Below are 15,083 nucleotides of genomic sequence, written 5' to 3'. Positions count from 1 at the left end.
TGAGAATAAGCTTTTAAAAAAGAAACTGGTAAATAGGAAACAGAAAAGGGAGGATAAAATAGATGGCAGAGCAAGGAACGATTTTGCAATAAAAACTCAAAAATGGTAAAGAAATATGATGGAAAGTCTCAGATTCAGGACAGAGACTGGAGGGCAACACTGAATCCAGGGGTGGGCAAAAGGGCTGAATGAGGATGATAACAGTAAGAATCTATCACCCAAAGGCCCTTTATAGATACCTATACGTGGGTGAAGTTTGAGAAATATCTACTCAATTAGGCTAAATAAAGTTTTCTAAAGTGTTTTCCATCTCAGGCATCTAAGTCTCTAAAGTTTCTGAGACCTCAGTGGAATTTCAGAGGAATGAGTGAACAACGTTTAAAACAAAACCAGGGGCACCTGGGTAGCTCAGTCAGTTAAGTGTCCAACTTCGGCTCAGGTCATTATCTCATGGTTTGTGGGTTCGAGCCCCACATCAGGCTCTGTGCTGACAGTTAGCTCAGAGCCTGCTTCAGATTCTGTATCTTCCTCTCTCTCTGACCCTCCCCTGCTCACGCTGTCTCTCTCTCTCTCAAAAATAAAAAAAAAATAAAAAAAACATTAAAAAAAACAGAAAGTCACCAAATGTTTGAATGGAGGTCCAGATATAGAAAATGTCTCTTATAATGGACATGCACATAACTGTAACAAAGCAAAAAAAAAAAAAAAAAAAAAAAAAAAAAAAAAAAAAAAAAAAAAAAAAAGAAAGAAAGAAAGAAAGAAAGGTGTCCACACAACATTGCTGAGAAAGAAAATACTAGAAAGCTTTTATAGCTAGTAAGAGGTAGTAACCAAAAAATAAATATATGTTTTAATTAATATTTCTATATATTTTATATTTATTTTTATATCTAATATTAAAATTAATTTGTACAAGTCTACCCATAACCCAAATACTACTTTCTCTAAAAAGTTTTGACTCACCAATCATGGAGGCTTCTTTTTTAACCTTCAAGATGAAAAGGAACAATTATATGTGACATCTCAGGAGACCCTGACAAAAACGCTCAGGGTCGGTTTACAAATGTTGTTCTATGGTCACACTGTAATGTCAAGTCTCCAAAAAACATGAGGAATGAAACCAGAAGAACTGTGTCCCAGTACTCTGTCTTCGATAAACCATGTGATTTGGGGAAAAACGCTTAACATCCTTGTTTCAGTTTTCTCATCTATCAAAGGGTAGAGCAATAGTCTTAAAGTGTGTTCAGAAGCTGCCCTGTCAGTGCCTAAAACGTTGTCAAGGAGTCCCTGAGGCCGGAACTATTTTCATATAATTCTCAGACATTATTTGCCCTTTTCAATCCCATTCTCTTAGAGGTGTTCAGTGAGCATTCCAGAGGCAAGGCGGCACGTTCACAATCGTCTGAAAAAGCTACTGACCCGCTCCTCCCTTTCCCAATTTCTCCCTGTGCTAGGCCAGACTGCGTTCTATATTTTAACTGAAACAATGTATCACAACAGACTGCATGGATAAGCAGACAGGACAACCCAGCTATCTTCAACTGAGCCAAATACTACAATGATTTGCAAAAATGTAGAACCGAGGCATTCTTCTTGTTAAGTTTTTTTGTTCTGGAATATACAGCCATCTTTCATAAAACTATATTATTTAAGATGTAACAGGCTTCTCGTTATTTTTAAATGACAATATCTTTAATGTCTCAATTTTAATTTCTAGTATAGAAATATTAATAGAAACAAGACACATGAACAAAAGCTCTTTGGGGCCCTCAATAATTTTTATTGCAAAGAGGTCCTGAGACCAAAATGTTTGAGAACTGCTGAGACAGACGTCCCAGCTCAAAAATTCTGTGACCTAGTAATTAACTGTAAAAGACAGGTTAGCTCTTTTTCCTCCTGTTTTGCTTTTTATCCTTGAGTTGAACACATTCTTTGCATTTTTCCTTATTTTTATAGCATATGTGCTTCCCACAATTCTCATTTTTCTGTACTTCCCTCTAAATGTATATATGATTCTACGTAATTATGTACATAAAGTAGAAAAATATATAATTTTTTTCACCTAACTTTTTTTATTTTTTATTTTTATTTTTTTTAATGTTTTATCTATTTCTAGGAGAGAGAGAGACAGCATGAGCAGGGGAGGGTCAGAGAGAGAGGGAGTCACAGACTGAAACAGGCTCCAGGCTCCGAGCTGGCAGTCAGCACAGAGCCCGACGTGGGGCTCGAACCCACGAACCGCGAGATCATGACCTAAGCGAAAGTCGGACGCTCAACCGACTAAGCCACCCAGGCGCCCCAACTTTTTTTAATATACTAATTGTTTTGCTACAAGGTCTTCAACTCTAATCATTTTAACAGCTGCTTGATCCACTGAGCAGAGAGGCCATGATTTATCTCCACCTTCCTCTAGAAAACACTGAGGCTGCTTCTGTCCTTGTGTGTACTCGTATATATTTTTTCTTGGAAGTAAGCATTTCTTTTCGTCAGCTACCTTCCTGCCTTTTGTTATTCTAATCCTCAATACTAACAATTATTACCCTATAGCCATTCTCACCTCCTTCCCTCCACCTATGACTACATTTTCCCTGTTTTAAAAAGGGGTAGGGACCACCCCTTAAAAATAAGAAATCCAGTATCAGTAAAATAACATGAGAAAACAAGTAAACTAGTTTAGCATTGGATCATCACAGGTGCAATTTCCAGCCTCACCATTTCCATTAAAACCTTCTATTTCCTTATGGGCAACAGGTAAGTTGGGGTTTTTTTAAGACTTTATTTTTAATCTCTACACCCAACGTGGGGCTTGAACTTACAATCCCAAGATCAGAGTCACATACTCTACCAACTGAACCAGGCAGGTGCCTCAATAGGTAAATATTTCTTATTCATTCCCGACTTACTTGGTAATCAGTAAAACCATGAATGACGTACAGTTAACAAACCTGAAATATTTTAAAAAGTGTTTTTTAAGCCTTCTAGATTAAAATATTTTTATAAAAATGTTTGTGTAGAGTTAGAAGTATTCTGTCTGACCAGGACAAACATATATTAAATGGTTGTAGGACCAGTGCTATGGGTCGGCTTTTGATTATTGTTAGACACTGAATTTGTCCATATCACAAATTTATTTTGAATTTGGAAAATTAAAGTACTTTGTAATCACATAACAATATCATACTGATGTGCTCTTTTTTTTTAATGTTTATTTTTGTGAGACAGAGAAAGAGTGCAAGCAGGGGAGGGGCTGGGAGAGGGGCAGAGAATCTGAAGTGGACTCTGAATTGACAAGCAGTGAGCCCAATGTGGGGATTGAACTCATGAACTGTGAGATCATGACCTGAGCTGAAGTTGGACACTCAACGGACTGAGCCTCCCAGGCACCCTGGCTGTGCTTCTTGTTAGAGATGTTTTCATTTATTATGGTTAAAAGATGGGGAAAACTTCAGTACTTCTGACATATTATATTTTCCTCATTGCAAAGACTGCTTAATTTGAGAAAATTACATAATAAAAATATCAATGAAAACAAAAACAAGGTTTCAGATACATTCATGAGATTTAAGCTTTCAATTAGAATTCAAACCAAGACACTTTCTCATGCCATATTTGATTTAAATCATTTAATCCAACAAATCTCTAGTAAGCATCAATCATTTTCCAGACATTGTTAGTCATGGGATATAAAGTTGAAGGAGATCAAGGTGTATCCCTTCAGGACATAAGTGAGCTAGATATGACATGCCATGGGAATGCAGAAGAGGAACAATTAATCCTACAGTGAAAGATTCAGAGAAGAAGGGCTATTTTATTGGGGATGTGAAATAAATTGGCTTCTGTTGGAGAGACAGAAGGTCAGGGGTTACTGGCATTTCAACGTGAGCTAATATCATTTGAAATGACAGCACATGCAGTACCAAATGTAGCCATAATTCAGCTGAAGTGACAAAAGGAACAGCTATGACCAAGTTCACATATGTGCAAGAAAAGACAACCCATCATAACTACTGGCCAAGTGCAATTGTAAAATGCTATTGTCTGTATGAGGTATTTTGATATCAGAGATGTTAAGGTGTGCAGAGTATCTTCAAATCAATGGAACATGGTAATAACCCAACTGGATTATTGTGGTAATGAGGGACTGCAGACGGAGACTGTAAAATCTGCTTAATTTTGGCATGTAGCTGAAGAGCATGTGCAGATCAAAGTATAGTCAGAGGACATCTCCAGGCGTGAGAAATACTGTTCCTATTCTGAAAAATCCACCGGCAATAAAGTAATCCCGTCTCTCCCCACTTCCCACCTCCTTGTGAAACAGGGAGAGTCTTGCAACCGTGAGTGAAAGGAGTGCCTCTACTTCCCCATCTCGCTCTCTCCCCTAATCATTCAGTCCTCCATAAAGACAGACATCAATTTTAAGATCCTCTGCAGGGTGGACTGAACACTTCAAACTAAAGTCAGTATGAACCTAAAAAATAAATACTACAACAAATAGCAATCATCTTTTTAAGGAGAAACAGAACTCATCCTTAAACTCTGAAGTTCAGAAAAATTGGGGAGAAATTTAACATATTCACTACTTGTTTTTTTAACAACTTTTAAGTCTTTAAAATCAGTTTCTTGGTTTATAAACACTGAAAAATCAATATATCTGGTCTACCCACCAAAATATTAGCCTTGAGGTGCTACATTAACATTGTGCTTTATACAAACAATAATCATTAGCACAAATATACAACTAGAATTTTTCTAAAAATTTTAAAAATATACCGAAGTAGAGAGAATAGTATAATATGCTTGTTACACAACTTCAACAATTCTCAATACATGACTAATTTTAATTTATTCCTTCACTCTTCCTTCAGTCTGGAAATTTTGAAGCAAATTCCAGACACATTATTTCTTGAATTAACTCCACTCCAGTTGTTTATTATGGATACCTCAAATGCTTCTGAGACTGATAAAGGAATCTTTGTAAGTCTTTTTGTGGACATAAATTTTTACATCATGTGGGAAAATTTTAAGAGAATTGTTAAATCGGGGTGCCTGCGTGGCTCAGTCAGTTAAGCGTTCGACTTTGATTCAGGTCATGATCTCACAGTTCATGGGTTCAAGCCCCGCGTCGGGCTCTGTGCTGACAGCTCTGAGCCTGGAGCCTGCTTCGGATTCTTTGTCTCCCTCTCTCTCTGACCCTCCCCTGCTCACACTGTCTGTCTGTCTCTCTCTCAGAAATAAATAAAAACATTTAAAAAATTTAAAAAATAAAAGAGAATTGTTAGATCATGGGTAGGTATCTTGAGGTTTACAGGAAACCACCAGAGCATCTTCCAAAGTAGCTTGTATGAAAGTTCTCATTGCTCCAAATCTTCACCAACATTAGGTGTCAGTCTGAATGTTAGCTATTCTAGTGGATGTGTTCTATTGAATTAGCTTATAAATGCTTTTAATTTTTGTTGTGTTTTTAAAACTACGTTAACTCCAGCATCTCTTTTTGGAGGGGTTGTGAAAAGCAGGCAAAATTGTTTTTTAAAAATGAATTAAGGCTATATTAAAACAAATAAGCGTGGGATTCTCTTCATATCATTTATTTTTTTTTATTTTAAAGTTTTTTAATGTTTTTATTTATTTCTGAGAGAGAGAGAGAGAGATCATGAGCAAGGGAGGGTCAGAGAGAGAGGGAGACACAGAATCTGAAACAAGCTCCAGGCTCTGAGCTGGCTGTCATCACAGAGCCTGATGCGGGCTTGAACCCATGAATTGCAAGATCATGACCTGAGCGGACGCTTAACTGACTGAGCCACCCAGGTGCCCCTCTTCATATCATTTAAAAAATTCAAGTATTTCTCCTGTAATGCAACACATACATTACTGGAAAACTGAGCATACTGCAAAGCCGTGGGTTTAAAAATAATAAGGCATATGAGGAAAAATAGGGTTGGCACAAACCTAAAAACATATGCAACCTTGTAAACAGAGGACTGACAAAACAGCAGCAACACTAATACCAGCACAATTAAATCTCTCACAGGCACTGCCAACAAAAGTCACTATCAGATGATACCTTTCAGTCCTGAGTCCTGAGACATTGTTTCCCTTCTTTATAATCAGGGCATACAACTTCTAAGGCAGATCAGTTTTATCAAAACTAAATATTGGATCCAGGAGATGGCTAACTCCATTGATCAATTTTTGTAGCACAGGTGTGAGGGGTCCTAAAAACGATGTCTTCACACCTCTTTCTTCTGCACCCACAGTTTCACCCCATAACACTGTAGCAAGTGAAGCAGTTCATGAATCCTCCAAACCAGCCACTTCTTTCATGAGAGAAAGGTACTTCCGCAGGATGTCCACTTGTTTCTTAAAACAGTCCTATGTTCTCTTTAATTGCGATCACTTCTTTGCTCAGCCCAGAACATTAACATGCTGGGAAAACTGCATGTGAATCAACAGTGCAATTTCCACTTTACACTGACCCTGTTCTCTATCTGGTGGTGTATAAGTTAACTTGCATTAAAAAACACCTATGTAGGAAAATAAACTATACAGGAAAAGCCCATTTTCAAAAACAAACCCAAAACTCATTGTATTTAACTCTTGCTGCATGAAACTTTTTAGTCTTATATTTTTGGTCATTCTATCAGTAGTTTCTTTTTCTTCCGAGCCTCCTTTTTTGGACAGACTAAGGAAAACTCAAGTTTCCTCTAGACTGAGATCAGCTCTCTGGCTTTTCCAAATTTGGCACATATCTAAACACAGACTGAGTTTTTGGAGAAATCAGAGGCAGCTAAGAAGCAATAGCCAAGTTGTAAGTTCAAAGGCCTCACAATAAAAAGCATAAGGTAATCTGGAGAATCCTAGATAGCACTCTTAGGATTAAGAAATTTCTGTATATTCTTCAACATTTTAAACTGTTGTTCCAATACTAGGTCTCATTATAGTACTCACATTACAATTAAATCAAAGGTTACTTTGGGTTTAGTACCTCACATAATTGTCATCCATCGGTCAGATATTATTCTTCACAGACACGTCTTTGTATAAATTCCCTTCCCCATTCATTCTGACACCACTTTACTTAACAGTAGCATTCCAGAACTTGATCAAGTTTTAGCCTGACCTCCAGGAAGTGTCTTGTGGAAAAAGCCACATGTACATCAGATACAAGATTACCCCAGATTTTTTTTTTTTTTTTTTTTTGAGAGCAGAGAGCAACAGCATGAGCAGGGGAGGGTCAGAGAGAGAGAGGAAGATACAGAATCTGAAATGGGCTCCAGGCTCTGACCTGTCAGCACAGAGCCTGACGCGGGGCTCAAACCCACTAACCGTGAGATCATGACCTGAGCCGAAGTCGGACGCTTAACTGACTGAGCCACCCAGGCACGCCTACCCCAGAGTACTGTGGGGGCAACAATTTAATGTTATGGTCCTAATAAACAGCGGCAATGAGATGAATTCTAAGTGAGAAAATGTCTGGGGCCCCGTGTAGTTTCTGGCTCTTGATCTCAACTCAGTTCTTACAGTTGTGAGCTCAAGCCCCACAGTGGGCTCCACACTGGGCGTGAAACCTACTTAAAAAATAAATAAAAATGAATAAATGAAAAATGTTTGTGGTTTCTTTATCACACTCATCCTCACATCACTTCAGGGCATTTTAATACCTACAGGATACGCCTATACCAGGATATGCATGGAAAGCCTCGTATCATTTAAAAATGCATATTTATGGGGAAAATGAAGACTATGTTAGAATAAAATGAAGCACAGAGCTATTTTTACTATGCTAAAAGCAGATATTGTCATTTATACTGAGAATAAAATAAAGTATGCATGAGGCAAATTTCCACAAAAAGAATAACCCAAAGTATGTACAAATTTGGGGAGAACACCTACTCAAAACTTACTAAAAATAACTCACCAGTATTGTGGGTACCACTTTTGGTGCTAAAGCTAATGAGTAATCTCTAAGCAAACTACAAAACAGTGCTTGAATGTCTGAATTCAAATAAATATGAATTCTTAGCTTCAAATGTAAAATAAAAAGATATGTGTGTTTGTTTTGGCTCTTTTGTGAATCAAAGTATCACAGGTGGGGTGGGGGGGGATCTAGTTTATAATGTTCTTTCAGTTCTCAAACTTTTATATTTGTTCATTTTATATGTTAACTTTTTATTTTTAAATAATTTCTGACTTATAGAAAGATTTTAAGATTACAAAAAAAATTCCCATTTACTCAGATTTCTTAAATGTTAGCACTGCAGAAGAGATGCCACTTTACCCTTAAATTAAATACCTATATTTTTAAAAGCAAGGTTGTTTTCTGACATAATTTAATACAAATATCAAAATGAGGAAATTAACATTTAGTAACAAAATACCATTATCTACTCTACAAAATGTGTCCAGATTTTTTCAAATGTCCCAACAATGTCCTTTATAACTAAAGGAAACACTGGGTCATAAACTGCACTGAGTTTTTCTACCTCTTTAGACTCCTGTAACTTGGAACAGTTGTTGTTTTGGGGGGTTGGTTTTTTGGGGGGGGGGTTTTTTTGGTCTTTCCTAACATTGACATTCTCTAAGTGTATAAAGCCAGTTATTCTGTAGAAATCACTTCAGTGGGGTTTGTCAAGATGAGACTCAGGCCAGATGTTAACAAATTTATCGTGATAACTATTTTGCAAGATATACAAATAACAAATCATTATGTTGGACACCTTAAGCTTTTACAATGTTATATGTGAATTATATCTCAATAAAACTGTAAAAAATAAAACCAAACATAAAAAACGGGAAAAAAAAAAAAAAAGGAAGATGAGACTCAGGCAGTGTTTTTCTGCCCAAGTACCACTACAGCGACACTGGGTACATCTCAGTGCGTCCTATCAGGAAGCAAGGATATCCGTCTGTCCCTTCACTGGTGATAGGGACTTTGATCACTCAGTTAATGTGAATCTGACACATTTCTCTATTGTAACATAGTAACATTCTAATGTTACATTTCCTTTTATAATTAATAAACATCTTACATTTGGGGGCCCAGGTTAGCTCAGTCAGTTGAGCATCCAACACTTGATTTTGGCTCAGGCCATGATCTTGCAGTTCATGGGATTGAGCCCTACATCAGGCTCTGTGCTGACAGTGCAGAGCCTGCTTGGGATCCCTCTCTCTACCCCTCTCCCACTTGAGCACACACACATGTACACTCTCACTCAAATAAATAAAATTTTTAAATAAAAAATAAATAACTTATGAGGAGTTACTTTCAGACTATGTCCATATCCTACTTCCATTAATCTTTTACTCAATAGTTTTAACACAGATCTTTTATTAATTCCCCACTTTCCAGAACTTTCTGAGCTTAGCATGAAGCTCCTTCTATCTCATGTCCACCTGAACAAATGGAGCTACTGCCAGCATCCACTTTGCTCTGAATCCTCTGAGACACAGTTAAGATCTCAGGAATTCACACATACAATCTCTAGGGCAGGATCACACAAGGACACTCACAAATAAAGAGGAAACCCAGTCTATCGTTCCTTCATGTGAAAACAGCAGCGTACCCTTGAAAGATTTTGAGCTGGCAGCTGAGAGCTATGTAGCATTCTTTGTCTTTGGTGCTGAGGAAACAATGGTTCAGTATTGTATAGAGTTTTATGCCAAAATTCTTCTATTTCACAGCTGAAAGGACTTACTCAGGCAAGTAATATATGTCCAGTAGCAATAATATAAACACTTCATCTTCAACATTTTTCTTTAAAATTTTGGTAATTTAAAATTTTACATATGTTACCCTTTTTCAGAAAAGACTCCCCTCTCCCCCAAACCAGAATTCACAGGTGAATTTTTATCTGCCCTCTTTTCTACACCCCTCCCACTTAAAGCTCTTCCCCCACCCCCGCCCTGCTCAAGACTTTATGTCCCTAGACTAGAAGCAATCTGGGGAAATCTAATAAAAGGTGGAGGGATGGATGAGTGCTCGTCTAGTCCTGGATTCTACAAAACTGTCCTTACCTGCTGTGGAAAACAGGTGCGGACTGAGTGCTCTGTGTAACCAAAAGATGGCCCTTCAAAGACAGCTGTTGGGAGCTTCAGAACTTCCTTCAGAAACTGGTCAAACTTGCTAAATATCATTAAGCCACCGGAATCTGACATCTGGGAGAAAACATCTATGAGAACAAAACCAAATAAAGTCAAAGTAGAAAGAAATATAAACTTTTTATAAACGATTCTGTTATTTGTATACTGGTCAAAAAGTATCATAAAGCTATTATGATTTTTAGTTAATATGTATCCTCCTTCATATTAACATTCTACAGTTACTTTACTGACCAGGTCCCTCTCTCCCACCCACTTAATATCTACTTAAACATCAAACCTAATAACCATTCATGTACATCTACCTACCTCTTCTTTTTGAGTGTGCATAACTGAATGATATATAACTTTTTATTTTACTCATAACAAACTTTGTTCCAAGAAGAATTTGTAGCAGCATACCTTTATCTCTTAGCATGTATATATGTGTTTATATAAGGCATATGTATGTTTGGGTTTATGAATATATTAGCATATTGATTTGGGGGTATGAAACAGTATTATATTTGTATATTCATATGCTACTAATGTAACATATTCCTGTGAAGGAATAAATTTGAAGGCAGCATAAAACATATTTAAAATATTCCATCCAGTGAGTTCCAAAGTAGAATAAAAAGAACTCCTATAAACTCTTCTACCCCAAAATACGTTGATACTATAAGATCTTATTTTTACCATAAAGTCTGACTCAAGCAGATGGGAAAGAAATTTCTAGTAATACTATTTCTTTATCTTCTTGGAAAGAGTCTTCTCTCTCCAGTTAGTTCTTCCTCTCTTCTCATCCACAGTCAGAAAAAGAAAAATCACTGGCAGCTCAATATCAATGTGTCAAAGAAATGTGACCTAGGCTTTTTTTCAGGCTTTTGAGCTTCCTTACAAACAACTGAGTGAGTTAAACATGCATAGAAAAATCATTTCCTGAGGACCTACCAAGTGTGGCATTTTGAAAAGTCATACTCTATATATAATTAATAAGTATAGTAGAGATATATATGTAATTGATATATGCTATATATGCATTATTCTTTAGGTTTAATTTGAGGTATTTATCCTGAAGCACTAGACGTAGAAAAAAAATACATTTTAAATACATTAACCAAAGAAAGATAAAGTGTTAGATTATCAACTCCACAGATTAACTTTTTAAAAGTCATTAACATTAAAAAAAAAAGTATCAAAGGAATGAAAACCTGCAATATATCCTCTCTAAATAGCTGCTAATTTGTAGCTGGAAAAAAAGTATTAAATACTCATGGCAGGTAGGGAGAGTCAATGAGAGGCTAAGAGAACTACGATCCTAGTGGAAAATAAAATCAATTAATGAACAAACACATACTAAGTTCCTTCTATGTGATCCAAGTGCCAAGCATTCTGCTAGGTGTTAGGAAACACAACAAAGAAGTGTGATAAACAGTCTTCATTCCCCAAGAAAGTTTCAGTGTAGTTGATAAAAATAAGATACATATGAAGCAAAGAAGAATTTAGGGCTAATTGACACTAAATGGAACAGAAAGAACAGAGACATAAAGATGCCTGTTAAGCCTCACTATTTGTCAAGCACCACAACGGGTAACCATGGCCGAGGCTGCCTGTAGCCACCCAAAGTTAATTTTCCTCATTTCTACTAGGAATAGAACACTAATTTTATTTTGTACAACCAAACTAAGAGATTAAACTTAAAGCCTCCTTTTAGCAAATCATGGTCATGTGACTAAGTGCTAGCCAATGAGACTATAAGCAGAAGGGTTGTGAGGGACTTCCAGGAAGGTTGGTTAAAGAAAACTGACAAAGGTGGAAAGCAGGCCCTTCTTTCCTCATCCTCTTCCTCCTTTTGCTATCTGAAATGTAGTTATGATGGCTGGAGCTCCAGCAGCCACCTTGGACTATATGGTAATTGTGATTTTGATACAGAAGCCATGCGCTCAAATGGTAGAAAACAAAGGTAGAGAAAGCCTGGATCCCAGATAAACTACCACATCAGCCTTGGACGACCTAACCTTAGACTTCTTTTATGTAAGAAAAATAAACTTCAGCTTTGTTTAAGACAATATCATCCTGGGTTTTTGTTTTCAAGCAACAATCCCTAATACTAAGTGCCACTATACATTACTAAACACTACCTCACTATAATCTCACAAAAAGCTGTAAGAAGGAAACTAGCTTAGAAAGGTTAGCTCGCTTAGGGTTAAAAAGTTTGTCAGTACCTAAGTCAAGATTTAAAGTTACACTTCCCTGACTCCATCACACACCCTTCTTCAAAATGTAGTTTAGAATAGTGACAAAAACACATAGGCAGGAACTGTCAAGACAGTTCTAAAGGAAAGGAATTAGAAGCTAGGCCTTGAAAGGTATGGAACGATGAAGTCAAAAGAGGTTGGAGGTGGGGCTGGGACACACAACGAGAGAAGAGGGGGCAAGTGTCTACGGCAGGAATTTACAATGTATGTGTTAGTGGAGATAAGCAGGAAACACTGTACTGTATTCTTCAATAAGAGAGACAAGTTAGATTGAGAAATAAAGGGAAATAAAGACAGAATAAGAGATATATCTGGCATGAAAGAAAACTTAGAAGGAGGAAAGCACTTTGAATTTGGTTTAAAAACTCTTATGTAGGGAAGAAATATTTAGAAAGCTAGGTTTCTGTAAAATGAGACTGTTTGGGACCAGCAGAATGGATAAAAGAAGAAGAACAGGATTAAGGAAATGAGCTAGAAAACCTTGTAAAGGACACACATATGAGGTAGCGACTGTGCAAACTTCAGTAGTGACAGTAAGGTGGGGGGAGGGTCACCTCCAAGACATTTCAATGCAGGAAACCACAGCTAATGGCAAGCTGGACTAGGGAATAAAGGAATTTAAGAAGTTAGGGTTATTCTAAGTTTCCAGTTTGGGAAAATGACAACCTTGACTGGAAAAAAAAAATTAAAAAAAAAACTGAAGCTAGAGATACTTGGCTTGGCACCTAAGTGTATTGAACCAGTCAGCAAATGTCCAGGCAGAACCATCCTGCAGGTAGATAGAATCTGAGTACGGGGCCACAGCTCAAGACTGTGGATACAGAGCTTTGAAGATGCTGCCAATTATGTGAAAAACTGATGCCCTTTGAAGGAGGAGAGAGCATAGTAACTTCATATTTAAATAGCTGGCTGCTAGTCTTATAGTGAGGAAAATAATCATTCATTAAATCTGAATGAAAACAAAGGGGCGATATGGGATGTGGCAATGGGCCTACTACTCAGTATCTACCTTCCCCTGCTTGCTCCCCAACTGAACCCTGATGGTGTTGAAAATGGTAATGTGCTCCACTTGAAAAGTGACTTCCGAGTCTCTTTTGTACACGGTAATTCTAAAGTGAATTTCTGGGAATGCTTCTGCTTTCCTGATAGAGGCACTTCTTCCTTCTTTCTGCTTAGGACGAGAATGCGAGGCCTGGCATACGGCAGTCATGTATGACCATGTATGCCATGTGGCAGAGCAGGATGAGAGGAGGGCACCTGAGTCTTTGATGGCATCCTTAACTCATGGTACCAACTCTGACCTACCTGCCTTTGGACTTATTTTTACACGAGAAAAATAAATCCCCATGTGTTGAAGCTGCTGTTGGTTAAGTTTTCTGTTGCCACTCAATGCATTCAGTAACTGATAAATTAGCAAGGTATTAAGTTCTACCCACTAACTAAATGGTGGAAATATTCAAGACCAGAAACTTTAGCTACCAAGTACATAAATACACATACCTACAGCTTCACAATCACAAAGACATCTGTGTAAATACTCACACTGACACACACCTAACTCATATATAGTAACAAAAGGAAATGACTGGACAATAAAATGACCAACCTCACCCTCAAAAAAGTATTATTTTCTATTACACTTAGTTACTATGCCCTATAATATACTTAGAGTAAATTTTTTAAAAATTCATTAAAAAAGAAACTATCACTTAATAGGGCCATATTACAATTATAAGAGAATAAGAACAAGTTTCTTTGTTTTATTTAATAAGAGAGACACTGCTAGACACCCAAATTGAAGGCACAGTGAAGTAATTTATTATTGCTTGAGTGATTGGTTTACAAGAGTTTTTTTTTAAAAAGATTAGACTTCTTTTATCTGTAAGAAAAACAGTAAAATATCATTACAACGAGTGAACTTAGTGTGAATTCCTATATACAAATACAAAGATCTCAGCAAAGTAATAAGTAAAAGATGGGCGCCTGGGTGGCTCAGTGGGTTAAGGGTATGACTCTCAACTTCGGCTCAGATCATGATCTCACGGTTGGTGAGTTCAAGCCCCACATTGGGCTCTGTGCTGGGATTCCCTCTCTCTCTGCCCCCCCCCCACCCCTTGCATGCTCAGGCACTCTCTCTCTCTCTCTCTCTCAAAATAAATAAATAAACATTAAAAAAAGAACTAAGAGACAATAAAATTTAATAAAAAATTAAACTAGTCCTCTAATTAAAGCTCTCAACCCTTCGGCATTAAGGGACTAAATTATTTCCCAGAACACTGGTTAATTTCCCCAGTAATTCTCTTTCTATTTATATACCTCTGAAAAGAGGTATACTAATTCCCCATTAGATGTTTCCAGATTAAAATGTAGGTTTTCTCCCTTGTGAAAAACCCATAATCAAGTCCCTAAATGCATACGTATACACACTTTAAAAACACACTTGAAAAAATATTCTGGAAGCACCTGGATGGTTCAGTCAATTAAATATCAGACTCCTGATTTCGGCCATGATCTCCATGGTCTCACAGTTGATGAGTTCAAACCCCACATCAGGTTCCACAGTGACAGTGCAGAGCCTGCTTAGGGTTCTCTCACTACCCGCCCCCCACCTCTGCCCCTCCCATGCTTTCTCTCTCTCTCTGAAAAATAAATAAACAAACTTTAAAAAATTCTGTCTTTTGTGTAATGGCAAAATAATGCTACTATTCTACCATGATCACATATGTTTTTCTGGTGATAATGACCCTG

At 37.2% G+C, this 15,083-nt stretch overlaps 1 protein-coding gene across 1 annotated transcript in view; it reads right to left on the bottom strand.

Moving 5' to 3' along the window:
- DTNB (dystrobrevin beta) overlaps positions 1 to 15,083 on the bottom strand; it is a 232,700-nt gene that overhangs the window by 158,727 nt on the left and 58,890 nt on the right. Inside the window, 1 exon segment of the mRNA XM_039238291.1 lies at positions 10,012 to 10,166. Coding sequence (XP_039094222.1) covers positions 10,012 to 10,166 — 155 coding nt within the window.

Source organism: Hyaena hyaena, unplaced genomic scaffold, assembly GCF_003009895.1.
Source record: "Hyaena hyaena isolate Hyena2069 unplaced genomic scaffold, ASM300989v1 scaffold_138, whole genome shotgun sequence".
NCBI lineage: Eukaryota > Metazoa > Chordata > Mammalia > Carnivora > Hyaenidae > Hyaena > Hyaena hyaena.
The sequence above is the reverse complement of the archived record's forward strand: the minus strand, read 5'-3'. Positions and strand labels throughout refer to the sequence as shown.